The 26,317-nt window shown below is 46.7% G+C and overlaps 2 protein-coding genes across 2 annotated transcripts; both read left to right on the top strand.

The window, feature by feature from the left end:
• ARPC3 (actin related protein 2/3 complex subunit 3) lies at nt 1–15,607 on the top strand. Its single transcript, XM_034934469.3, has 7 exons — nt 1–261; nt 4,979–5,078; nt 10,133–10,209; nt 13,367–13,435; nt 13,826–13,952; nt 14,305–14,399; nt 15,294–15,607. Exons 1-7 carry the CDS (start codon nt 256–258, stop codon nt 15,354–15,356), a joined length of 537 nt encoding a protein of 178 aa, XP_034790360.1. The 5' UTR covers nt 1–255; the 3' UTR covers nt 15,357–15,607.
• A 3,122-nt stretch (nt 15,608–18,729) lies between these two features.
• Nucleotides 18,730–26,207, top strand: LOC103783990 (high mobility group protein HMG-I/HMG-Y-like). Its single transcript, XM_014347301.5, has 2 exons — nt 18,730–19,082; nt 20,264–26,207. Exon 2 carries the CDS (start codon nt 20,274–20,276, stop codon nt 20,550–20,552), a length of 279 nt encoding a protein of 92 aa, XP_014202787.2. The 5' UTR covers nt 18,730–19,082; nt 20,264–20,273; the 3' UTR covers nt 20,553–26,207.
• The last annotated feature ends 110 nt before the right edge of the window (nt 26,208–26,317 follow it).

Raw genomic sequence — 26,317 nt, 5'->3', positions numbered from 1 at the left:
GGAACCTCAAGACCCATCTCCATTCTGGGCGCTGCCTCACGCTGCACCACTCAAGGCCCCTGCCTAGTGCTCTGGCGCCTCCTTCAGATCCGCGCGGCCGCTGCAACCAGAAGCGGAACTGCAAGGCCGGAAGCTCCACGTCCGCACCCGCCCCTTCCGTTTCGCTTCCGCCTACCTCGCCCAGGCTGCCAGACCGGAAGCGCTCCGCTCTACCTGGATCCTGCTCCTCTGGGTTGAAACCCGGGCGCCGCCAAGATGCCGGTGAGGGTTCGATCCACGGTGTGGGGAGACAGCGGGGATTGCGAAGAGCAGAGAGAAACCGTGTGTGTGCCGAGAGAAGCGGGCGGCGGAAGGCAGAGAGGAAGCTGGGGCCCGAGAAGGAGGGAGGCGAGGGGAGGGGACCAATTGCTGAAGGATTGGGGCGGCCCGGGGGTGCCAGTCGTGGGAGGCGGGGGCGCGGCAGGAGTGGGCCAAGGGTCCAGAGTGTGTGAAGAGGCCCTTTTCTCTCTCTCCGTCTACTCCTTCCGACTCCGGCAGGGTTCCCAAAGCCTCACTAGAGCGCGAAGCCAAGGGCTGCGCTTTTTATTTTTCATATTTCAAGTCCAGGGGTCTAGCTTCTCCTTTTTCTGTCAGGCCCACTTCCTCCTCCGCCCCGGGGTCAGGCTCCCTCTGCTGTTTGTCATTTGTCAGAACCCACTTCCCGGCAGCGGCGGCCACCCCGGAGCCAGCTGGGTTTAGGGCCCTCACAGACTCGTTCGGCGCCTGACTTCCAAAGATTTCCTTTTTCGTGTGCCATCAGAGTGGGAGTAAAAAATTATGACGGCCTGGTTGTACTTAATTTCTGACAGCCAGTTTGTGGGGTAGATTTATCACCGTCATGGTCTCCATTTTGCAGATTCGGGAAAAGGTGGTTCAGTTATTATGTGATTGTTCACACTTTTTTTGTTGTTTGTTTTTTGAGAGAGTCTCGTTCTGTCGCCCAGGCTGGAGTGCAGTGAGGCGATCTCGGCTCACTACAACCTCCACCACCCTGGTTCAAGCAATTCTCGTGCCTCAGCCTCCCGGGTAGCTGGGATTACAGGCACGCGCCACCACGCCCAGCTAATTTTTTGCATTTTAGTAGAGACGGGGTTTCACCATGTTGGCCAGGCTGGTCTGGAACATCAGACCTCAGGTGATCCGCCCCCTCGGTCTCCCAAAGTGCTGGGATTATAAGCGTGAGCCATCGCGCCCAGCCTGCTCACACATTATTTTTAACAAACGTTAACGAGCACCTGCTGCCTGCCAGGCTGTATTTACAGCAGCAAATAAGTTCAACAAATCCCTAATCTTAAAGAATGTACACTCAAATCGGGAGTCGAGACAATAAAAGTGTAAACATAATAAAGGAGATACATACGGTAGTGTCAGGTAGTGACAAATGCTATAAAGAAGCTAGATGGGTGGTCAGGCACAGTGGCTCACGCCTGTAATCCCAGCACTTTGGGAGGCCTAGGTGGGCGGATCACGAGGTCAGGAGTTCAAGACCAGCCTGGCCAACATGATGAAACCCCATCTCTACTAAAAATACAAAAATTAGCCAGGCGTGGTGGCACGTGCCTGTAATCCCAGCTACTTGGGAGGCTGAGGCAGGAGAATCGCTTGAACCCAGGAGGCGGCGGTTGCAGTGAGCCGAGACCGTGCCACTGCACTCGTCTAGCGACAGAGTGAGACTCCGTACCACCCCCCCCCCCGGAAAAAAAGAAGCTAGATGGGTAACAAGACAGTTGGTGAGAGGGAAGGCGGAGGCTGCTTTAGATAAAGCATACCTGTGATGAAAAGGAGCAAGCCATAGTTGCAAATACATTTTTTTTTTTTTTTTTTGAGACAGGGCGTGACCCTGTCTCTCAGGCTGCAGTTCAGTGACACAAACTCGGTTCAGGTGATCCTCCCACCTCAGCCTCCTGAGCAGCTGGGACTACAGGTGTACGCCACCATGCCCAGCTAAGTTTTTGTGTTTTTAGTAGAGACAGAGTCTCACCATGTTGTCCAGGCTGGTCTCAAACTTCTGGGCTCAAGCAGTCCTCCTGCCTCAACCTCCCTAAGTGTTGGGATTACAGATATGAGCCACCTCGCTCAGCCTCACAAATGCATATTTTATGAATCCCATAATTACCATTTGACTCCTGAGCTCTGGGGTACACACTTTATAAATTATCCCATCTAATCCTCATAACGACCCTATGAAGTAGGTACCATGATTCCTGTTTTACAGAAGAGGAAACGGAGCCTCAGAGAAGTTAATTTGGACAAGGTTGCCTAGTAATGGTAAAACCAGGTTTTAAGCCAGGACTCTAGGCTGGGTGCAGTGGCTTATGCCTGTAATCCCAACACTTTAGGAGGCCAAGATGGGAGGATCACTTGAGCCCAGGAGTTTGAGACCAACCTGGGCAACATAATGAGACCCTGCCTCTACAAAAATAAAAATAAATTAGCTGGATGTGGTAGTGCATGTCCTCCCAGCCTCTCAAGAGGCTGAGGTGGGAGGATCACCTGGAGCCAGGAGTTTGAGGCTGCAGTGAGCTGTGATCCTGCCACTGTACTCCAGCCTAGGAAACTCTGTCTCCAAAAAAAAAAAAAAAAAAAAAAAGGACTCTAAATCCCTTCTAAATCCCTGTACTGGTTCCAATCGCACATAGAGCACCCTGGATTCACTCTGTTGGGTTTTGTTTGTTTTTTTTGGGGGGGGGGAGGGGTTTGTTTGTTTGTTTGTTTGTTTTGAGACAGAGTCTTGCTTTGTCGCCAGGCTGGAGTGCAGTGGTGCTATCTCGGCTCACTGCAACCTCTGCCTCCTGGGTTCAAGCGATTCTCATGCCTCAGCCTCCCAAGTAGCTGGGAATACAGGCATGCACTACCACACCCAGCTAATTTTGATATTTTTAGTAGAGATGGGGTTTCACCATGTTGGTCAGGGTGGTCTCAATCTTCTGGCCTTGTGATCTGTCCGCCTCGGCCTCCCAAAGTGTTTGGATTACAGGCGTGAGCCACCCCGCCCATCCCATCCTGTGATTATTTTCTGTCTGTCTTCTCTACTCTTCAAGGACCAGAATTGTACTACTTTGTATATTACTATATCACAGTGTCTTGCACATAGAAGGTGCTTAGCAATCATTTGATGAATGAATGAATATATGAATGGGACCCATGTTGACTTATAAAAAGCCAGACATCTTGTAAAAAGCAGAACTAAGAATCAGCATACAAAATGCTCTCATAAATGTGATTTTTTTATCCCTTCCTTTAACACACACCTACCCACTGAAGGGAATATATATCTTCTCATTTTACAAATTTGGAAACAAGCTAAGAGAAGAAGAATGATGTCTTGGTCAAAAGCATAACGCCATGAAGTGGCAGAGCTGAAAAGATAGTGCTTGGATCTTGGTTTAGCTGGGGGCTGGGTACCCTGATTTATATGATGTTTGTCTTTCTGTAGTGGAAATACTTTGGCCATATACCAATGTGATGTCACCGAACGTAGAATTGGAAGAGATGCACAGCAGCACCCCATTATTTAGTATTTCGTAATAATAACCTTAAGAACATAGACAATAGTAAAATGTAATTTTTAAAAATTAGGTTATTGCTGGGTGTGGTGGCTCACGCCTGTAATCCCAGCACTTTGGGAGGCCGGGGTGGGTGGATCATGGGGTCAGGAGTTCGAGAGCAGCCTGACCAACATGGTGAAACCCTGTCTCTACTAAAAATACAAAAATTAGCTGGGCGTGGTGGCACGCACCTGTAATCCCAGCTACTTGGGAGGCTGGGGCAGGAGAATCGCTTGAACCCAGGAGGCGGAGGTTGCAGTGAGCAGAGATCGTGCCACCGCACTCCATCCTGGGCGACAGGGCAAGACTCCGTCTCAAAAAAAAAAAAAAAAAAATTAGGAAGTAGGCCAAGTGCAGTGCAGTGGCTCACACCTGTAATCCCAGCACTTTGGGAGGCCAAGGCGGGCAGATCACCTGAGGTCGGGAGTTCGAGACCAGCCTGGCCAAAATGGAGAAACATCGTCTCTACCAAAAATACAAAATTAGCTGGGCGTGGTGGCTTATCCCTATAATCCCAGCTACTCAGGAGGCTGAGGCAGGAGAATCACTTGAACCCGGGAGGCGGAGGTTGCAGTGGGCCAAAGTCACGTCATTGCACTCCAGCCTGGGCAACAAGAGCCAAACTCTGTCTCAAAAAAAAAAAAAAAAATTAGGAAGTAGCCGGGTGTGGTGGCTCACACCTGTAGTCCCAGCCCTTTGGGAGGCCGAGGCAGGAGGAACATTTGAGCTTAGGAGTTTGAGATCATCTTAGGCAACATGGTGAGACTCCTTCTCAAAAAAAAAAAAAGTGATGAATACTTAAGCATCATTGTTTTTAACATTATTTACTTTTTTTTTTTTTTGAGACAGTCTTGCTCTGTTGCCCAGGCTGGAGTGCAGTGGCACGATCTCGGCTCACTGCAGCCTTCGCCTCCTGGGTTCAAGTGATTCTCCAGCTTAGCCTCCCACGTGGCTGGGACTACAGGCGCACGCCGCCACGCCTGGCTAATTTTTTATATTTTAGTAGAGATGGGGTTTCACTGTGTTGCCCAGGCTGGTTGCAAACTCCTGAGCTCAGGCAATCCGCCTGCCTCAGCCTCCCAAAGTGCTGGGATTACAGGCATGAGCCACCACGCCCAGCCAACATCATTTACTTAATTGTAAGTTTATATAATTTGATTTTTGAGAAGAGCTGTGTTTAACAACCAGCTTGAAAAATGCCTCAAAATTTAACAATTGGTTTTCTTGAGCCAGAAAGAACCAGCCCTCGCACCTCAATGCTGCTATCCCTTCTCCCTCCCCTAATTAATCTTGGGTGGTTTACTCTTTTTTTCCTTTAAGGGAAGGTTGTTTGCCACAGTGACATTTGCTCTTTTTCTGCTTCTGTGTTCTTCCTGGGCTTGCCATTACAGGCTTACCACTCTTCTCTCATGGATCCTGATACCAAACTCATCGGAAACATGGCACTGTTGCCTATCAGAAGTCAATTCAAAGGACCTGCCCCCAGAGAGAGTAAGTCTAAACCCATTATTTTCAAATTTTGGTACAAAATGCCTAACAATCTTCTGAAATGATCAAATCAGGAAAATTCTTAGCTCAGTCTTCTCTCTCAAATTGCCCTTGTACTTTGCTTGGTAGATATTGTGGTCTAGACCTTTCAAGATAGTGGTTATATGTTGCATTTAATAGGAAATTGTATTATTTCTTCTGACTTCTCTAGGAAACTCTTTTGAGAAAATGGAGGAAATGTGCTTAATTCTGGACACTGTTTATCAGTTCTTTCAAACAAATCTAATGCTGTTACGTCTAGAATGCCACATGCCCATCCTTTCTGTCATCAACCTGGAAAACAACAACAACAAATATTTTAACCTCTTCCTCATCTAAATCTACTTCCTTTATTCATTCTTCAAGATCTTCATTTTTAGCAATACCTCAATCTTAAATCTGAAGTGTACTATGTAACATTACTTACGTCTATTCCCGCTTTTCTGAATTTTATTTCAGAAAGCCGCAATATTTTTCAGACACTGTCTGAGACTCTTCTGATGCTTTCTGAGATGTTCTCCCAACAGTATAATTTGTATTATGTTAGACATGGTTTCCCTGTACCCTGCAAGGGTCTGAACTGAATTCCATTCATGGTTTCCAAGACCATTATTATAATTACCAATTTGGTACTGATCCAGTCCCCATTTCTCTGCCAGACTGTTTGACTTGACCTTTTTTAAACTTAATTTTGTTTTCAACACCATTTGAAAGCTCAGTAAACTTAATGCATATGGTGAGTCACCACAGTCTCTACTTGATTCTGAGGAAAAGGAACAAGGAAGAAGACAGCCTGGGAAAGAAGAAAAATAACATAAAAGAAAATCACAAGGCTGGGTGCGGTGGCTCACACTTGTAATCCCAGCACTTTGGAAGGCCAAGGCAAGTGGATCACTTAAGGTCAGGAGTTCGAGACCAGCCTGGCAAACATGGCGAAACCCCAACTCTACTAAAAATACAAAAATTAGCAAGGCATGGTGGTGGGCACCTGTGATCCCAGCTACTCAGGAGGCTGAGACAGGAGAATCGCTTGAACACAGAGGGTGGAGGTCGCAGTGAGCCAAGATTGCACCACTGCACTCCAGCCTGGGTGACAGAGTGAGACTTCATCTCAAAAAAAAAAAAAAATTTTTTTACTGCAAAGGCCAGGCGTGATGGCTCACACCTATAATCCCAGCACTTTGAGAGGTCGAGGTGGGTGGATCACCTGAGTTCAGGAGTTCAAGACCAGCCTAACCAACATGGAGAAACCCCATCTCAACTAAAAATACAAACAATCAGCCGGGCATGGTGGCGCATGCCTGTAATCCCAGCTACTTGGGAGACTGAGGCAGGAGAATTGCTTGAACCTGGGAGGTAGAGGTTGCAGTGTGCCGAGATCATGTCATTGCACTCCAGCCTAGGCAACGAGCAAAACTCTGTTTCAAAAGAAAAAAAAAAAAAACCTGAGTTGGAATGGAGGCCTGTGCTGTGAGCTAAATAACAGCATTAATCACACTAATTCATTTATATTCAACAAATATCTGTAGAATGCCTTTTATGTGCCAAGTATTCTTCTAATTTCAGAATCCTTTGGCCTTTGCCCCCTCCTGTCATTGCATTTAGAAGAACTAGCTGGTTTTTGGAAACAATATTGAGTCCTCCAAGAAAGTTTTATTTCACAGATAAGAAAACAGATTGCAGCCAGGCGTAGTGGCTCACGCCTGTAATCCCAACACTTTGGGAGGCTGAGGCGGGCAGATTGCCTCAGGTCAGGAGTTTGAGACCAGCCTGGCCAACATGGTGAAACTCTGTCTCTACCAAAAATACCAAAATTAGCTGGCTGTGGTGGCAGGCACCTGTAGTCCCAGCTACGTGGGAGGCTGAGACAGGAGAATCACTTGAACTCAGGAGGCGGAGGTTGCACTGGGCCTAGATTGTGCCATGGCACTCCAGCCTGGGCGACAAAGTGAGACTTGATCTCGAAAAAATAAATAAATAAAAAATAGGGCGTGGCGCGGTGGCTCACGCCTGTAATCCCAGTACTTTAGCACTTTGGGAGGCCAAGACGGGTGGATCACGAGGTCAGGAGATCGAGACCATCCTGGCTAACACGGTGAAACCCCATCTCTACTAAAAATACAAAAAATTAGCCAAGCGTGGTGGCGGGCTCCTGTAGTCCCAGGTACTCGGGAGGCTGAGGCAGGAGAATGGCGTGAACCCAGGAGGCGGAGCTTGCAGTGAGCCAAGATTGCACCACTGCACTCCAGCCTGGGCAACAGAGCGAGACTCCATCTCAAAAAAAAAAAAAAGTAGATTGCAAGGAACACAAGTCTAGAGTTAGAGTTCTGTTGAAATTCTTCCACAGGGCAATGAGCTGGGATGAAGACAACTGAATTGCAGAGTATGAAAGCTTCAAGATTACTTTGCATTTCTGCTGTGCGAGAACGTTAACAGTCATAGACAAGAAGTATAAGTAACTATCTCAGCACTGCTGAAACCAGCTGCCAGATATCAAGACCCTGGGATTTTGACCTTTTTAAAATAAGAAGAAGAAAAACAAAAAATTGCCAAACAAATTGTGTCATGAGATCTGTCTTTGTCAAGACAGTATTTCTGGCTTTTGTCCGTCTAGAGCTACCTACAACAGCTTGTACAAGTATATTTTAAGTCATAGTTTTCATAAAAAGAAAGATGTGTATCTGAACCTCAACATGTTCTAAATAATTGAGTTTTTTTCTGAAACTATAATATGTAAATTCAAATAAAATTATATTGAATACTTTTTATTTTATTTAATTATATTTTTTTTTATTATTACTTTTTTGAGACGGAGTCTCGCTCTGTCACCCAGGCTTGAGTTTGGTGGAATGATCTCAGCTCACTGCAACCTCTGCCTCCTGGGTTCAAGCAATTCTCCTGCCTCAGCCCCCTGAGTAGCTGGGATTACAGGCACATACCACCATGCCCGGCTAGTTTTTGTATTTTTAGTAGAGACAGGGTTTCTCCATGTTGGCCAGAGTGGTCTCGAACTCCTGACCTCAGGCAATCCATCCGCCTCGGCCTCCCAAAGTGCTGGGACTACAGGCGTGAGCCACTGCGCCCGACTGAATACTTTTTATTTTTAGGAAGCAGTTAAAGTTAGTCTATGTCTCAGTGTTTTTTTATAAATGCATTGAGAGACGTCTTGAATAATGTTCACCAAATGCTAATGGTAGTTATTTTTGGGGAAATGGGAATTAAGGTGACAATTAAAAATTTTTTTTTGGCCCGGTGCTGTGGCTTATGCCTGTAATCCTAGCTACTCAGGAGGCAGGAGGATCACTTGAGGCCAGGAGTTTGAGACCAGCCTAGGCAACATAGTGAGACTGCATCTCTAAAAAAAAACTTTTTTTTTTTTTGGAGACGGAGTTTTGATCTCGTTGCCCAGGCTGGAGTGCAATGGTGCAATCTTGGCTCACTGCATCCTCCACCCGCGAGTTGAAGCGATTCTCCTGCCTTAGCCTCCCGAATAGCTGGGATTACAGGTGCCTGCCACCATGCTTGTCTAATTTTTTGTATTTTTAGTAGAGGCGCAGTTTCACCATGTTGGCCAAGCTGCTCTCAAACTCCTGACCTCAGGTGATCCACCCGTCTCGGCCTCCCAAAGTGTTGGGATTACAGGCGTGAGTCACTGTGCCCAGCCATCTTTAAAAACTTTTCTTTAAAATTTTTATTTAATTTTTAAAGAAAAAAATTAGCCAGGCTTCATGGCGCATGCCTGTAGTCCGGCTACCTGGGAAGCTGAAGCAGGAGGATCACTTGAGCTCAGGAATTCAAGTCTGTGGTGAGTTATAATTGTACCACTGCACTCCAGCCCGGGTAACAGAGCAAGACCTCTCTCTAAAAAATAAAACTGTTTTGATTGAATTTCATTTTCTAATGAGCATGTATAAGTTTTACAAAAACAATAAAGCTGTAAAAATAAACCATGTACTACTTTTCTATAAATATTTTCTGAAAATCCGGGGGCGGTGGCTCACTCCTGTAATCCCAGCACTTTGGGAGGCTGAGGCAGGCGGATCACGAGGTCAGGAGTTCGAGACCAGCCTGACCAACATGGTGAAACCCCATTTCTACTAAAAATACAAAAATTAGCCAGGCCTGGTGGTACATGCCTATAATCCCAGCTACTTGGGAGATTGAGGCAGGAGAATCGCTTGAACCCGGGAGGCAGAGTGAGCCGAGATCATGCCATTTCACTCCAGTCTGGGCGACGGAGCAAGACTCCGTCTCAAAAAAAAAAAAATTTGGCCGGGCACGGTGGCTTATGCCTGTGATCCCAGCACGTTGGGAGGCCGAGATGGGCGGATCACGAGGTCAGGAAATCAAGACCATCCTGGCTAACACGGTGAAACCCCGTCTTTACTAAAAATACAAAAAATATAGCTGAGCATGGTGGCAGGTGCCTATAGCCCCAGCTACTCGGGAGGCTGAGGCAGGAGAATGCCGTGAACCCGGGAGGCGGAGCTTGCAGTGAGCCAAGATCGCGCCACTGCACTCCAGCCTGGGCGACAGAGTGAAACTCTGTCTCAAAAAAAAAACAAAGGCTGGGCACGGTGGCTCATGCCTGTAATCCCAGCACTTTGGGAGGCCAAGATGGGCGGATCACGCGGTCAGGAGATCAAGACCATCCTGGCTAACATGGTGAAACCCCATCTCTACTAAAAATACAAAAAATTAGCAGGGTGTGGTGGCAGGTGCCTGTAGCCCCAGCTACTCAGGAGGCTGAGGCAGGAGAATGGCGTGAACCCGGGAGGCGGAGCTTGCAGTGAGCCAAGATCACGCCACTGCACTCCAGCCTGGGTGACAGAGCGAGACTCTGTCTCAAAAAAAAATAAATATTTTCTAAAAACTTTGTATTTCAATAGGATCATTTTATTTTATTCAACTCCGCAACTGTTGACAGTTGTATGTGTTTTCCCTTTATGGCTTTGATAGTTGTTATGTTTTGTATTTGGCTAATGTTCTCTGTGCTCCTTCCCTTGTGTCCTGCTTAGCAAAAGATACAGATATTGTGGATGAAGCCATCTATTACTTCAAGGCCAATGTCTTCTTCAAAAACTATGAAATTAAGGTAAATTACAGAGCTTTTAATATTTAACTTAGTTTTCTCATAGGGATAATACCAACCTTGCTATCCAGATTGCTGTGAGGAGAAAATAAAATGAAATCAGCATGTAATTTTTAAATTCGAGAGCAGTGCTTAATGTTAGCTTTTGTATAAATATTAGTTTCTTTTTTTTTCCTCCAAATTCTATACCAGGGGTTGGCAAACTCTAACCTGAGGGCCACATTTGGCCCACTGCCCCTTTTTATGAATAAACCTTTATTGGAACACAGCCACAACCATTTGTTTCTATATTATCTATAGTTACTTTCACACCAAAACAGCAGAATTGAGTAGTTGTGACAAAGACTGTATGGCCCACAAAACCTAAAAATACTGCCTGCCTTTTACAGAGAAAGTTTGCCAACCCCTTGCTAGAAGTATCTTTATTTATTCAACATTAGTTAAGCAGCACCTACTATGTGCCAGCCTTTTGTTTTGTTTTGAGACAGGGTCTTGCTCCGTCGCCCAGGCTAGAGTGCAGTGGCACAGTCACAGCTCACTATACCGTCAACCTCCTGGGCTCAGACAGTCCTCCTGCCTCAGCCTCCCAGGTAGCTGGAACTACAGGCACGCGCCACCACACCCAGCTAATTTTTTGTATTTTTAGTAGAGACGGGGTTTCACAGTGTTAGGCAGGATGGTCTCGATCTCCTGACCTCATGATCCGCTCACCTGAGCCTCTCAGTGTGCTGGGATTACAGGCGTGAGCCACCGCTCCCAGCCCTAAAATGGAATTTCAGCCCCTCCTTGCCAAACTCTGAACTTCTGGAATCAAACAGGTTGTGAATTATTTATTTGTAGACTCTTGGTGTACAAATTGTAGTCTAAACATTCTGTGATGGTAATAGAATGTTTTCTATATCTCATGTGTGGGTTAAGTTTGTAACAGTTATAAATGTTACAATTCTCTGGGCACATTGCTTGAGTTCGGGAGTTCGAGACCAGCCTGGGCAACATGGCGAACCCCCGTCTCTACAAAAAATAGAAAAATTAGTGCATGGTGGCTCACGCCTGTAATCCCAACACTTGGGAGGCTGAGGCGGGTGGATCACATGATGCCAGGAGTTTGAGACCAGCCTGGCCAACAAGGCGAAACCCCATCTCTACCAAAAATACAAAAATTAGCCAGGTGTAGTAGTGCATGCCTGTAATCCCAGCTACCCGGGAGGCTGAAGCACAAGAATTGCTTGAACCCAGGAGGTGATGGTTGCAGTGAGCCGAGATCGCACCACTGCACTCAGCCTGGGCGACAGAGCAAGACTGTCTCAAAAAAAAACAAAAAACTCTGCCACATTTCATTTGTTCCCAGATACTATATTGTCTTAAAAATAGGGAAATGTGGCTGGGCGCAGTGCCTCCGCCTGTAATTTGGGAGGCCAAGGCGGGCGGATCACCTGAGGTCGGGAGCTCGAGACCAGCCTGACCAACATGGGGAAACCCCGTCTCTACTAAAAATACAAAATTAACTGGGCGTGGTGGTGCGTGCCTGTAATCCCAGCTACTTGGGAGGCTGAGGCAGGAGAATCACTTCAACCCAGGAGGCAGAGGTTGCAGTGAGCCGATATCACGCCATTGCACTCCAGCCTGGGCAGCAAAAGTGAAACACTCTCAAAAAAAAAAAAAAAATAGGAAAATGGTGTGGTTTGGGGGTAATTTTTTTGTTGTTTTTTTGTTTTGAGACAGAGTCCCGCTCTGTCACCAGGCTGGAGTGCAATGGCGCGATCTCGGCTCAGTGCAACCCTTGACTCCAGGGTTCAAGCAGTTCTCCTGCCTCAGCCTCCCGAGTAGCTGGGATTACAGGCACACGCCACCACGCCAAGCTAATTTTTGTATTTTTTGGTAGGGACAGGGTTTCACCATGTTGGCCAGGATGGTCTCGATCTCCTGAGCTCGTGATACACCCACCTTGGACTTCCAAAGTGCTGGGATTACAGGCGTGGGCCACCGCACCCGGCCTTTTTTTTTTTTTTTTTTTAATTCGAGACAGAGTCTTGCTCTGTTGCCCAGGCTGGAGTGCAGTGGTACAGTCTTGACTCATTACAACCTCTGCCTCCTGGGTTCAAGCGATTCTCCGGCCTTAGCCTCCCTAGCAGCTGGGATTACAGGCGCACGCCACCATGACTGGCTAATTTTTGTATTTTTAGTAGAGACGGTGTTTCGCCATGTTGCCCAGGCTGGTCTCAAACTCCTGGGCTCAAGCAATCCACCCACCTCAACCTCCCAAAGTGCTGGGATTACAGGCATAAGCCACTGCACCTGGCCTAAATTTGTGTAAAATTTGACCCAAAGTCCATACCACATTTGATCAACATTCATTTGTCTTCTCCACATTTTCTTTTTGGTTAGGTCAAGACATTGAGATTATGGACTTCTTTGGGAGCAAGTCAAATGTGAAATAGTTGCTTCCTCCTTTAGAGTAATGACTATTTCTGTTCTCGGCAGAGACCCTGAAGGGAAGGGTTTTTAAAAATTAGCCAACCATATGGAGCAGTTCAGGCTTTCCAGGCAGATTTGTTACTTCTTCCTATACAGTGAGGGGCTGTTGACACAGATCCTTGGGAACCCTGGGGCAAGGGGAGCCGAGAAAAATGAGAGAGCAGCCACTCAGCCGAGCGTGGTGGCTCATGCCTGTAATCCCAGCACTTTGGGAGGCTGAGGTGGACAGATCACTTGAGGTCAGGAGTTCGAGACCAACCTGGCCAACATGGTGAAACCCCGTCTCTACTAAAAATAGAAAAATTAGCCAGGCGTGGTGGCGGGCACCTGTAATCCCAGCTACTCGGGAGGCTGAGGCAGGAGAATTGCTTGAACCTGGGAGGTGGAGGTTGCAGTGAGCTGAGATTGTGCCACTGCACTCCAGCCTGGGCAACAGAGCAAGACTCCATCTCAAAAAAAAAAAGCAGCTGCACATCTCAGAGTGGGGCTTGTGCCTTCCTCCCAGGGGCAGACGGAAAAGGAGACTGAGGAGACTGTGCATTTGGAGAATGGGAGTTTTGATGTGATAGTGGCTGTCCTACCACTGCATTTAGCAGATAATCAGAAGACAAAGATGGAATTCATACATTGCACATCATTGTTATGTTTTGATAACTGTTTTTAAGTCTTCTTTTTCTCCCTGTAGAATGAAGCTGATAGGACCTTGATATATATAACTCTCTACATTTCTGAATGTCTGAAGAAACTGCAAAAGGTAATTAAACTTGGATGATTGTATATCAGGAAAACAAATTGCTGAGAGGCATTTACCCTCCCAGTCATCTGGGATTTGTTGAGACTTTAAAGACAGGTAGAAAATATTTCCTCTGACTTACAGCATGGACTTAAGAGAAAAATTTGAATTTAGTTCTCTGAACTTGTAGTATAATTGACTGACACAAAGATAAAAGTAGTGGTGTTTTAAGGCTTTGAATATATTTTCTCAAGATAGAAATCTTGACAGAGGAATTCCTTTTAAGCCCTTGACTCAAGGGTTCTTAACCTGGGGTCCAAGGATAGAATTCTTCTTTTCCCTGTAAAATATCTGTGTGTGTGTGTGTGTGTGTGTGTATATATATATATATATATATTTTTTTTTTTCCAGTGCAATTCCAAAAGCCAAGGTGAGAAAGAAATGTATACGCTGGGAATCACTAATTTTCCCATTCCTGGAGAGCCTGGTTTTCCACTTAATGCAATTTATGCCAAACCTGCAAACAAACAGGAAGATGGTAAGAACAGGTCTCTATCCTCACTCTGTGACACAAGAAGATTTTCTCCACTTGACTTCCTACCACCCCTCTTTTTCTTGCCTTGATTCATGTACAGATTGAGAGTGAAATCATAGGAAGTACATTATCTTATTAGTCACTCTCACAAACGATTCTTGGCAACAAGGATGACATGCAGAAAATCTTTTGAACAAAAACAAATGTAGTTATAAAACTATCTGGACTGTCATTTCTATTTTGTATCCTGTTCAAATGTATAAAAATGTATTACCACAGTGAGCATCCAGACCTGCAACCAGTACATTTGGGATGTATTTGCAAATACAGTTTTTTTTAAATTGTTCTGTTTTAGAAGTGATGAGAGCCTATTTACAACAGCTAAGGCAAGAGACTGGACTGAGACTTTGTGAGAAAGTTTTCGACCCTCAGAATGATAAACCCAGCAAGGTAAGACCCTCTTCTTGCCTGCTTAATTGGTAAATCACCTTTTATCCCATAGCCACCATTGAACACACTAAGGTCTTCCATTGCAAGAATATTTTTAATTTCTGCATTGCAATGTTGCTTAACTTCCAGTATATGTCTAGTATGTAATATGCGTTCACTGAATCACACTAAATAATGAATTGCAGGCCGGGCGCAGTGGCTCACGCCTGTAATCCCACCACTTTGGGAGGCCGAGGCGAGTGGATCACTTGCGGTCAGGAGTTCGAGACCAGCCTGGCCAACATGGTGAAACCCCCATCTCTACTGAAAATACAAAAAATTAGCCAGGCGTGATGGTGTGCACCTGTCATCTCAGCTACTCAGGAGGCTGAGACAAGAGAGTCGCTTGAACCCAGGAAGTGGAGGTTGCAGTGAGCCAAGATCATGCCATTACACTCCAGCCTGAATGACAGAGTGAGACTTTGTCTAAAAAGGGTTTATGGCCAGGCGCGGTGGCTCACACCTGTAATCCCAGCACTTTGGGAGGCCAAAGCAGGCGGATCATGAGGTCAGGAGATTGAGACCATCCTGGCTAACATGGTGAAACCCCGTCTCTACTAAAAAATACAAAAAATTAGCCAGGCGTGGTGGCAGGCGCCTGTAGTCCCAGCTACTGGGGAGGCTGAGGCAGGAGAATGGCATGAACCCGGGAGGCGGAGCTTGCAGTGAGCCAAGATCACACCACTGCACTCCAGCACTCCAGCCTGGGTGACAGAGCGAGACTCCGTCTCAAAAAAAAAAAAAAAAAAAGTTTATAAGAGATTCCAGACTAATGTGAAATTTTATTATTAAATAAATGCAAATTCTATTGTAATTTGACCCTGCTGTTCATTCTGTGTTGTTCTCTCTTGTTAGTGGTGGACTTGCTTTGTGAAGAGACAGTTCATGAACAAGAGTCTTTCAGGACCTGGACAGTGAAGGGAGCCCGGGCAGCCACCGTCTCCAGAGGCCTGGGCAGCATTTTCCAGCAAGATGTACACAATCTTTTGCCTTTATTTCGTAAAGTTTTATACAGAAGAGAGAAGAGCATGTCTTTACTTGAAAAACTCTTGATCAAGAATTTGGGTGGGAGAAAAGAAAGTGGGTTATCAAGGGTGATTTGAAATTTTCTGCAGCATTAAGCTGGTGCTTAATAAGAATAAGTAATAATAAAGAAATTTCTAACATTCCATGTCAGAAAAACTTTATTGCCAGTCTTTGACATTCACTTACAATTTGTTTTGAGATAAAATTCACATTCCATAATGCCCTTTTAAAGTGTACAATTCACTTTTTTTAGTATATACATGAAGTTTTACAACCATCCCCAGTAAATCCAGAGCATTTTCATCACCCCGGTGTAGTGAACCTGCACTCTTTAGCAGCCACCCCACCCCACATTCCTCCCCAAGCCCCCTGTCCCTCCCACCCCTCCTCCCAGTATTAATCTACTTTCTGTCTCTATGGATTTGCTTATTCTGGATAATTCATATAAATTGAATTTTTTATACAACGTGGCGTTTTATGTCTAGCTTCTTTGACTTAATGTTTTCTAATTCACCCATGTTAGAGCATATATCAGTGCTTTCTTTTCTCTTTTTCTTTTTTTTTTTTTTCTCTCTGTGTATATGTACGAAATAAAATATACTAATATGGCCAGGCGCAGTGGATCACGCCTGTAATCCCAGCACTTTGGGAGGCCCAGGCGGGCAGATCACCTGAGGTCGGGAGTTCGAGACTAGCCTGACTAACACGGAGAAACCCGGTCTCTACTAAAAATACAAAAACCAGCCGGGCCGGGTGCGATGGCTCACGCCTGTAATCCCAGCAATTTGGGAGGCCCAGGCAGGCGGCTCACCTGAGGTCAGGAGTTTGAGACGAGCCTGACCAATATGATGAAACAATGTCTCTACTAAAAATACAAAAATTAGCCGGGCATGGTGGCACGCGCCCGTAATCCCAGCTACTCGGGAGGCTGACACAGAAGAATCGCTTGAACCAGAGGCAGAGGTTGCAGTGAGCCGAGATCGCACCATTGCACTCCAGCTTGGGCAACAAGAGCGAAACTCCATCTCAAAAAAAAAAAAAAAAAAAAAACTCGGCGTGGTGGCGCATACCTGTAATCCCAGCTACTCGGGAGGCTGAGGCAGGAGAATCGCTTAAACCTGGGAGGCAGAGGTTACGGTGAGCCGAAGGTTGCGGTAGGCTGAGATCGCGCCATTGCACTCCAGCCTGGGCAACAAGAGTGAAACTTCGTCTCAAAAAAAAAACGGCCGGGCGCGGTAGCTCACGCCTGTAATCCCAACACTTTGGGAGGCCAAGGCGGGCGGATCATAAGGTCAGGAGAATCGAGACCATCCTGGCTAACACAGTGAAACCTCCGTCTCTACTAAAAAAATACAAAAAATTAGCCAGGCGTGGTGGCGAGCGCCTGTAGTGCCAGCTACTCAGGAGGCTGTGGAAGGGGAATGGCGTGAACCTGGGAGGCGGAGCTTGCAGTGAGTGGAGATTGCACCACTGCACTCCAGCGTGGGCAAGAGAGTGAGACTCCATCTCAAAAAAAAAAAAAAAAAAACCTAGAGTTTATGGTAGTACTTGAATGATTAGAGTATTTGCATTTTGGTTTTACGGGTGAATATATGATTTTAATATGTGGGTTAAATGCTCTTGAGCATCTGTTTAAAGACTTGAATTACAAGCTAGCTAAATACCACAGTTCACACAGCAAAAGGAATGGATATGTGAAAACCTACTCCATAGATAAACAGAAGGACAGTCCTGAAGCCAAAAGAGTGGTGGTGGTGTGTCGTGGGGGGTTTTGTTTGTTTGTTTAATTAAAATTTGTTTGTTTGTTTGTTTTTGAAACAGGGTATCACTGTTGCCCAGGCTGGAGTGCAGTGGCATGAACACGGCCCACTGCAGCCTGGACCTCTTGGGCTCAAACAATCTTCTCACCTCAGCCTCCCCAGTAGCTGGGACTACAGGCACACATCTCCAGGCCCAGCTAATTTTGTATTTTTGGTAGAGACGGGGTATCATGTTTTTTTGTTTTTTGTTTTGGTTTGGTTTTGTTTTTGCTTTTTTTTTTTTTTTTTTTTTTGAGACTGAGTCTCTGTCTCCCAGGCTGGAGTGCAGTGGTGCAATCTTGGCTCACTGGAACCTCTGCCTTCCAGGTTCAAGCTATTCTCCTGCCTCAGCCTCCTGAGTAACTGGGATTACAGGCTTGCGCCACCACGCCTGGCTAATTTTGTATTTTTAGTAGAGATGGGGCTTCACCATATTGGCCAGGCTGGTCTCAAACTCCTGACCTCAAGTGATCCACCCACCTTGGCCTCTTAAAGTCCTGGGATTACAGGTGTGAGTCACAGCGCCCAGCAAGACAAGGTTTTGCTGTGTTGTCCAGGCTGGTCTCAAACTCCTGGACTCAAGTGATCCACCCACCTCAGCCTCCCAAACACTGGGATTACAGGCATGAGCCACTGCACCTGTCCTAAATTAAAATTCTTAACCCAGAATCAGAGTTTTGGTGTTTGGGTTGGAACTTCTGCCACAGGGGTTACAGACATGTCAGAAAGGAGAGAAAGCCACCCTGATTCATTTCAAGATTACAGGTTTGGGGCCAGGCCTGGTGGCGAGAGGTCGAGGCTGCTGTGAGCCATGATCGCACCACTGCACTCCAGCCTGGGCGACAGAGTTGAGACCCTGTCTCAAAAAAGAAAAAAAAATTTTATTTTAAACATATCACCACGTTGGCCAGGCTGGTGTTAAACTTCTGACCTTAAGTGATCCGCCTGCCTTGGCCTCCCAAAGTGCTGGCATAAGCGTGAGCCGCCGCGCCCGGCCAAATATATGTATGTATGTATATATATCTATAGACATATATAGATATCTAGAGATATCTATAGATATCGAGAGATCTATATCTAGATATAGATCGATCGATCTATAGATACGTATCTAGATATATAGATCTATCTAGATATATAGATCTATATAGATCTATATATAGATATGTAGATATATAGATATATCTATAGATATGTAGATATATAGATCTATATAGATATATCTATATATAGATATGTAGATATATAGATCTATATATAGATATGTAGATATATCTATAGATAAATATCTATATATCTATATATATAGATAGATATCTAGATATCTGTAGAGATCTATATAGATATATATATTTTTTTGAGACGTAGTCTCGCTCTGTCTCCCAGGCTGGAGAGCAGTGGCGCGATCTCGGCTCACTGCAAGCTCCGCCTCGCTCCGCCTTCCGGGTTCACGCCATTCTCCTGCCTCAGCCTGCCGAGTAGCTGGGACTACAGGCGCCCGCCACCACGCCCCGCTAACTTTTTTGTATTTTTAGTAGAGACGGGGTTTCACCGTGTTAGCCAGGATGGTCTCGATCTCCTGACCTCGTGATCCGCCCGCCTCGGCCCCCCAAAGTGCTGGGATTACAGGCGTGAGCCACCGCGCCCGGCCCTTTTTTTTATTTTTATTTTTTTTTTATTTTTTATTGTGGAACCATCATGATAGAAAACCAGCTTACTCTGGGCCCTGTTCCCAGTTCCACTACTGCCAGCAGGGGGCGCACGGGCCACAGGCGCTGGAACTAGCTTCTGGACCATTTCCCCTTGGGACTTTATCGTGGTAGGTGTTTTGTTTTGTTATATTTTGTTTTTTAATATATGCAAGAGGACAATTTCCAAATGATTTATTATAAATTATACATGAATATAGTCTGAATTTTTTTTTTTATAGAGCCTTGCTCTGTCACCCAGGCTGGATTGCAGTGGCGCAATCTCAGCTCATTGCAACCTGCACCTCCTAGGTTCAAGCGATTCTCCTGCCTCGGCCTCCCAAGTAGCTGGGATTACAGGCGTGCGCCACGATGCCCGGCTAATTTGTGGATTTTTAGTGGAGACAAGGTTACACCATGTTGGCCAGGCTGGTCTGAAACTCCTGACCTCAGGTGATCCACCCGCTTCAGCCTCCCAAAGTGCTAGGATTACAGGCGTGAGCCACCACGCCCGGTCCAATAGTATGAACTTTAAAATACAGCTTTAATTGAAATGTAATGCTGACATTAAAAACAATTATAATGTTGACTTTTTAGACAAGGTAATTTAGTAATAGTTCTCAGATTTTTATTTTTATTTTCTTCCCCTTCTTTTTTTTTTTTTTTTTTGAGACGGAGTCTCACTCTGTCGCCAAGGCTGGAGTACAGTGGCACCATCTCGGCTCACTGCAAGCTCCGCCTCCCTGGTTCATGCCGTTCTCCTGCCTCAGCCTCCTGAGTAGCTGGGACTACAGGCGCCCGCCACCACGCCCGGCTAATTTTTTGTATTTTTAGTAGAGACGGGGTTTCACCGTGTTAGCCAGGATGGTTTCAATCTCCTGACCTCGTGATCCGCCCGCCTCGGCCTCCCAAAGTGCTGGGATTACAGGTGTGAACCACCGCGCCCGGCCTTTTTTTTTTTTTTTTTTTTTAATAAAGATGGGTCTCACCATGTTGCCCACACTGATCTCGAACTCCTGGGCTCAAGTGATCCTCCTGCTTCAGCCTCTCAGAGTGCTAGGACTACAGGCGTGAGCCACTGCTCCCAGCTTCCAGATTTTATTATTTTTGATCAAGCAACTCAACTTCATATTGTTGAATGCTGGGAAAACACACACACACACACACACACACACGCACACACACACACACACACGCACACACTGAAAATAGTTCAGCCGTCCTCTAATTGGGACTCCGAGCCGGGGCTATTTCTCGCGCTGGCGCGGTTCCAAGAAGCATCCCAGCCATCACTCTTTCACCTGCTCCTTAGAGAAGGGAAGATGAGCGAGTCGAGCTCGAAGTCCAGCCAGCCCTTGGCCTCCAAGCAGGAAAAGGAGGGCACTGAGAAGCGGGGCCGGGGCAGGCCGCGCAAGCAGCCTCCGATGAGTCCTGGGACAGCGCTTGCAGGGAGTCAGAAGGAGCCCAGCGAAGTGCCAACACCTAAGAGACCTCGGGGCCGACCAAAGGGAAGCAAAAACAAGGGTGCCGCCAAGACCCGGAAAACCACCATAACTCCAGGAAGGAAACCAAGGGGCAGACCCAAAAAACTGGAGAAGTAGGAAGAGGAGGGCATCTCGCAAGAGTCCTCGGAGGAGGAGCAGTGACCCGTGCGTGCCGCCTGCTCCTCACTGGAGGAGCAGCTTCCTTCTGGGACTGGACAGCTTTGCTCCGCTCCCACCGCCCTCGCCCCTTCCGCAGGCCCACCATCACCACCGCCTCTGGCCACCACCCCCATCTTCCACCTGTGCCCACACCACCACACTACGCAGCACACCAGCCACTGCAGGGCTCCCATGGGCTGAGTGGGGAGAAGTTTTCCCCTGGCCTCAGTTCCCAGCTCCCCCCGCCCACCCACGCATACACACATGCCCTCCTGGACAAGGCTAGCATCTCACTTAGCTGCACCCTGCACCTGCTGCGTCCCCACTCCGTTGGTGGTGGGAACATTGCTCTCTGGGCTTTTGGTTTGGGGGCGCCCTCTCTGCTTCACTGTTCCCTCTGGCCTCCCATAGTGGGGCCTGGGAGGGTTCCCCTGGCCTTAAAAGGGGCCCAAGCCCCATCTCATCCTGGCACGCCCTACTCCACTGCCCTGGCAGCAGCAGGTGTGGCCAATGGAGGGGGGTGCTGGCCCACAGGATTCCCCCAGCCAAACTGTCTTTGTCACCACGTGGGGCTCACACTTTTCATCCTTCCCCACCTTCCCTAGTCCCTGCACTAGGTTGGACAGCCCCCTTTGGCTACAGGAAGGCAGGAGGGGTGAGTCCCCTACTCCCTCTTCACTGTGGCCGCAGCCCCCTTGCCCTCCGCCTGGGATCGAGTACATATTGTGGTGATGGAGATGCAGTCACTTATTGTCCAGGTGAGGCCCACGAGCCCTGTGTCCGCCGCCTGAGGTGGGCTGGGGCTGCTCCCCTAACCCTACTTTGCTTCCGCCACTCAGCCATTTCCCCCTCCTCACCCTGCCCGCTCCCAACCCCGCTCCTGCTCTTCCCTGCCCCTCAAGGTTCTGGTTCCATTTTTCCTCTGTTCACAAACTACCTCTGAACAGTTGTGTTGTTTTTTGTTCAATGTTCCATTCTTCCACATCCGTCATTGCTGCTGCTACCAGCGCCAAATATTCATCCTCATTGCCTCCTGTTCTGCCCACGATCCCCTCCCGCAAGATACTCTTTGTGGGGAAGAGGGGCTGGGGCATGGCAGGCTGGGTGACCGACTACCCCAGTCCCAGGGAAGGTGGGGCCCTGCCCCTAGGATGCTGCAGCAGAGTGAGCAAGGGGGCCCGAATCAACCATAAAGGGCGTAGGGGCCACCTCCTCCCCCTGTTCTGTTGGGGAGGGGTCACCAGGATTTGTCCCAGCCTGGGGCTCCCCCTCTGGTTTCCTATTTGCAGTTACTTGAATAAAAAAAAAATCCTTTTCTGGAAAAAAAAAAAAGAAAGAAAATAGTTCAGCCATCTCTCAATAGGGAATTGGATAACTAAATTATGGTCCATCCATAAAATTAAATATGGTTCAGTTCTACCTATCCTGTCATGGTAAGATATCTTAGAATACATTATTGAGTTTTAAATAAAGTTGAAGACGACCAGGTGAGGTGGCTCACGCCTGTAATCCCAGCACTTTGGGAAGCCGAGGCAGGTGGATCATGAGGTCAAGAGTTCGAGACCAGCCTGGCCAACATAGTGAAACCCCAATCTCTACTAAAAATACAAAAAATTAGCCGGACATAGTGGTGGGCACCAGTAATCCCAGCTATTTTGGATGCTGAGGCAGGAGAAACTCTTGGACCTGGGAGGCGGAGGTTGCAGTGAGCCGAGATCAAGCCACTGTACTCCAGCCTGGGTGACAGAGACAGACTCTGTCTCAAAAAAAAGTTGAAGACAGTATGACAGTATGATCCCAATACAATGTTTATTTCACTGTATGTACTCCTGGGAAAACTAAGAGCATGTACAGCAAATTTGAATATCTTGGGGCAGGAGAGAGTACAAGACCTAGGCATTCAGAGTAGTATGTATCTGTAATTCAGTAAGATATGTGTTCTCTTAATAACCAGGAGGAAAAAAACTACTTAAAAAAAAAAAAGATTGGCTGGACGCGGTGGCTCATGCCTGTAATCCCAGCACCTTGGGAGGCCGAGGCGGGCGGATCACGAGTTCAGGAGATCGAGACCATCCTGGCCAACATGGTGAAACCCTGTCTCTAATAAAAATTCAAAAATTAGCTGGGTGTGATGGCACATGCCTGTAATCCCAGCTACTCGGGAGGCTGAGGCACGAGATCGCTTCAACCCAGGAGGCGGAGGTTGCAATGAGCTGAGATCGAGCCACTGCACTCCAGCCTGGGTGATAGAGACTCTGTCTCAAAAAAAAAAAAAAAAAGTTGAAGACAGTATTATAGTATGATCCCAATACAATGTTTATTTCATTGTATATACTCCTGGAAAAACTAGAAGCATGTACAGCAAACTTAACAATGAATATCTTGGGGCAGGAGAGAGTACAAGACTTGTACATTCAGAGTAAAATATATCTATAATTCAGTAAGATATGTGTTCTCTTAATAACCAGGAGGAAAAAAACTACTTAAAAAAAAAAGATTGGCTGGACCCGGTGGCTCATGCCTGTAATCCCAGCACCTTGGGAGGCCGAGGCGGGCGGATCACGAGGTCAGGAGATCGAGACCATCTTGGCCAACATTGTGAAACCCTGTCTCTAATAAAAATACAAAAATTAGCTGGGTGTGGTGGCGTATGCCTGTAATCCCAGCTACTCGGGAGGCTGAGGCAGGAGAATTGCTTGAACCCAGGAGGCGGAGGTTGCTGTGAGCCAAGATCGCACCACTGCACTCCAACCTGGCAACAGAGCAAGACTCCGTCACCAAAAAAAAAAAAAAAAAAAAAAAGATTGATAGAAAATCAAATCTTGGCTGGGCACAGTAATCCCAGCACTTTGGGAGGCTAAGGCAGGTGGATCATTTGAGGTCAGGAATTCGAAACCAGCCTGGACAACATGGTGAAACCCCATCTCTACTAAAAATAGAAAAATTAGCCAGGCATGGTGGTGCACACCTATAATCCCAGCTACTCGGGGGGCTGAGACAGAAGAATCACTTGAACCCAGAAGGTGGAGGTTACAATGAGCCAAGATTGTGCCACTGCACTCCGGCCTGGGCGACAGAGGGAGACTCCGTCTAAAAAAAAAAAAAAGAAAAGAAAAGAAAATCTTTTATAAAAGCACGTTAGCCCAAAACAGTGTGAGGACGATGGTCATCTTGTTCTTCTTTCTTAAGCATCCTGTTTACATTCATCATTGCCATATGCCACTAATTACTGTCATTTGTGTGGAAAGATTACAGTACATGGAAATACATGAACAAGATCTATGTGAATTGTTTGATTTGACGTTTTTCTTTTTCCCAAAAGTATTAGTACTGAAGACCTTCATAAAGTTTGGTGCTATGTCCAGAAAGGGATGTAATACTATTCCACCAAAAGCCATTTGGTTTGTTTCCCCCTTCGTTTTTGTTTATAGATGTTTGGAAGACCATGCCATTAGGAGAGTGTAATTTTAGGGCCACATCTGCTCTGTGTTGATATTGAGATAAATCATCCATCATGATTTTCCACTTTGCTTCAACTCTGCAGCTCCAATTTATAGGTGATCTGGCAGTGCGCTAAGCACTTTACAGTTTTAAATCCTATTTAACTTTTGCAAAAAAAAAAATACTTTTTGTGGGCCAGGTGCTGTGGCTCATGCCTGTAATCCTAGCACTTTGGGAAGCTGAGGTGGGCAGATCACTTGAGGTCAGGAGCTTGAGACCAGCCTGGCCAATATGGCGAAACCCTGTCTCTACTAAAAATACAAAAATTAGAACTGAGTGCTGTGGCTCACGCTTGTAATCCAGCACTTTGGGAGGCCGAGGTGGGCAGATCACCTGAGGTCAGGAGTTCAAGACCAGCCTAGCCAACATGGTGAAACCCTGTCTCTACTAAAAATAGAAAAATTAGCTGGGCGTTGTGGCAGGTGTGTGTAATCCCAGCTACTCAGGAGGTTGAGGCAGGAGAATCACTTGTACCCGGGAGGTGGAGCTTGCAGTGAGCTGAGATTCGCCACTGCACTCCAGCCTGGGTAACAGCGAGACTCCATCTCAAAAATAAATAAATAAATAAAAGGCTCGGAGCAGTGGCTCACACCTGTAATCCCAGCACTTCGGGAGGCCGAGGCAGTCAAATCACGAGGTCAGGAGTTAGAGATCAACCTGGCCAACATGGTGAAACCTCGTGTCTACTAAAAATACAAAAATTAGCCGGGTGTGGTCGCGAGCGCCTGTAATCCCAGCTACTCAGGAGGCTGGGGCAGGAGAATTGCTTGAACCCGGGAGGCAGAGGTTGCAGTGAGCTGAGATCGTGCCATTGCGTTCCAGCCTGGGCGACAAGAGCAAGACTCCATCTCAAAAAATAATAATAATAAAATAAATAAAAATTTAAAAATAATAAAATTAAAAATTAGCTGGGTGTGATGGCACACACCTGTAATCCCAGCTACTCGGGAAGCTGAGACAAGAGAATCGCTTGAACCTGGGGGGGCGGAGGTTGCAGTGAGCCAAAATCTCGCCGCTGCACTCCAGCCTGGGTGACAGAGCAAGACTCTGTCTCAAAAAAAAAAAAAGAAGGCCAGGTACGGTGGCTCATGCCTGTAATCCCAGCATTTTGGGAGGCTGAGGAGGGTGGATCACCTGAGGCCAAGAGTTCGAGACCAGCCTGGCCAACATGGTGAAACCCCGACTCTACTAAAAGTACAACAAATTAGCTGGGCATGCTCGTGGGTTCCTGTAATCCCAGCTACTTGGGAGGCCGAGGCTGAAGAATGGCTTGAATCTGGGAGGCGGAGGTTGCAGTGAGCTGATATCACACCACTGCACTCCAGCCTGGGCAACAGAGGAAGTCTCTGTCTCAAAAACAAAAAAACAAGAAAAAACACAAAAAAACCTTTGTGGCAGATGCAAGATTATCCCCTTTTCCAGATGAAGAAGGCGAGGCTACAAAAATTAACTTTTTGAAACTCACACACCTGGAAGTTGGCTAAATTGGTAATTAAACCTAAATCTGTCGGAATCCAGAGCTGGCCCACACAGCCAAAACGTGGTTACTTTGAAAGAGTGTAATTTTCAGTAACCCATTCATGCAACAATATGAGTAGATTGCTCTGTTGGGTGCACTATGCCAGCTATTGAAAGGATGCACAAGAGATGTCAGTGTGGTCTCTGCTCTCTAGGACCATAATGGTCTGATGGGAAATGTGTGTAGCAAGATAGATATGAAGAAATACTGCAAGGTTCATATGATGCCCAGTTTGGTAGAAGCCCAGAGAAAAAAAAGGCTTTGTTGAAGTCAGTTGGAGAAGATTTAGCAAAGGTGGCTCTCAAACCAACTGAGCTCTGAAGTGAGCCAAATTGGGCAGACTAGATCCAAAAATGGTATTCTGGTCCCAGGTAAATGACGTGGTCAAGCCTGGCATGAAGGCAACCTTAGGGTGTAGAATATGATGGGGTGGATTCTGCCCCAGCAGGAGGGAATGCCCCACATTTTTTTGTCTTGAAAGCTAAGACTGGGGGAATGCCTCACATTTTTGAGAGCCAGGGTCGGACTAGGACGTGAAACTTTCTCCTGTCAACAGGGCAAAGGACATCACAGATTGTCCACATTGGCACTTTTCTGCTTTTCCCACCATTCTGATAACCATTTGCCTGAGCAATCGTCACTTTTTTTCTTTCTGAGTTTTTCCACAGTTTCTGTACTCAAGTTTTGTGGGCTTTTTAAAAAC

The sequence above is a fragment of the Pan paniscus genome, chromosome 10 (assembly GCF_029289425.2).
Source record: "Pan paniscus chromosome 10, NHGRI_mPanPan1-v2.0_pri, whole genome shotgun sequence".
Taxonomy (NCBI): Eukaryota; Metazoa; Chordata; class Mammalia; order Primates; family Hominidae; genus Pan; species Pan paniscus.
Note: the sequence above shows the minus strand (reverse complement) of the source record. Positions and strands in the feature narration are given on the sequence as shown.

Bases quoted from the DNA above. Each gene is read 5' to 3' on its own strand.
- ARPC3 (XM_034934469.3), top strand. The intron at 5,079-10,132 runs GTAAGTCTAAAC...TGTCCTGCTTAG, and splicing joins AGGACCTGCCCCCAGAGAGA to CAAAAGATACAGATATTGTG. The intron at 13,436-13,825 runs GTAATTAAACTT...TTTTTTTTCCAG, and splicing joins GTCTGAAGAAACTGCAAAAG to TGCAATTCCAAAAGCCAAGG.
- LOC103783990 (XM_014347301.5), top strand. From the start codon at position 20,274: ATGAGCGAGTCGAGCTCGAAGTCCAGCCAGCCCTTGGCCTCCAAGCAG.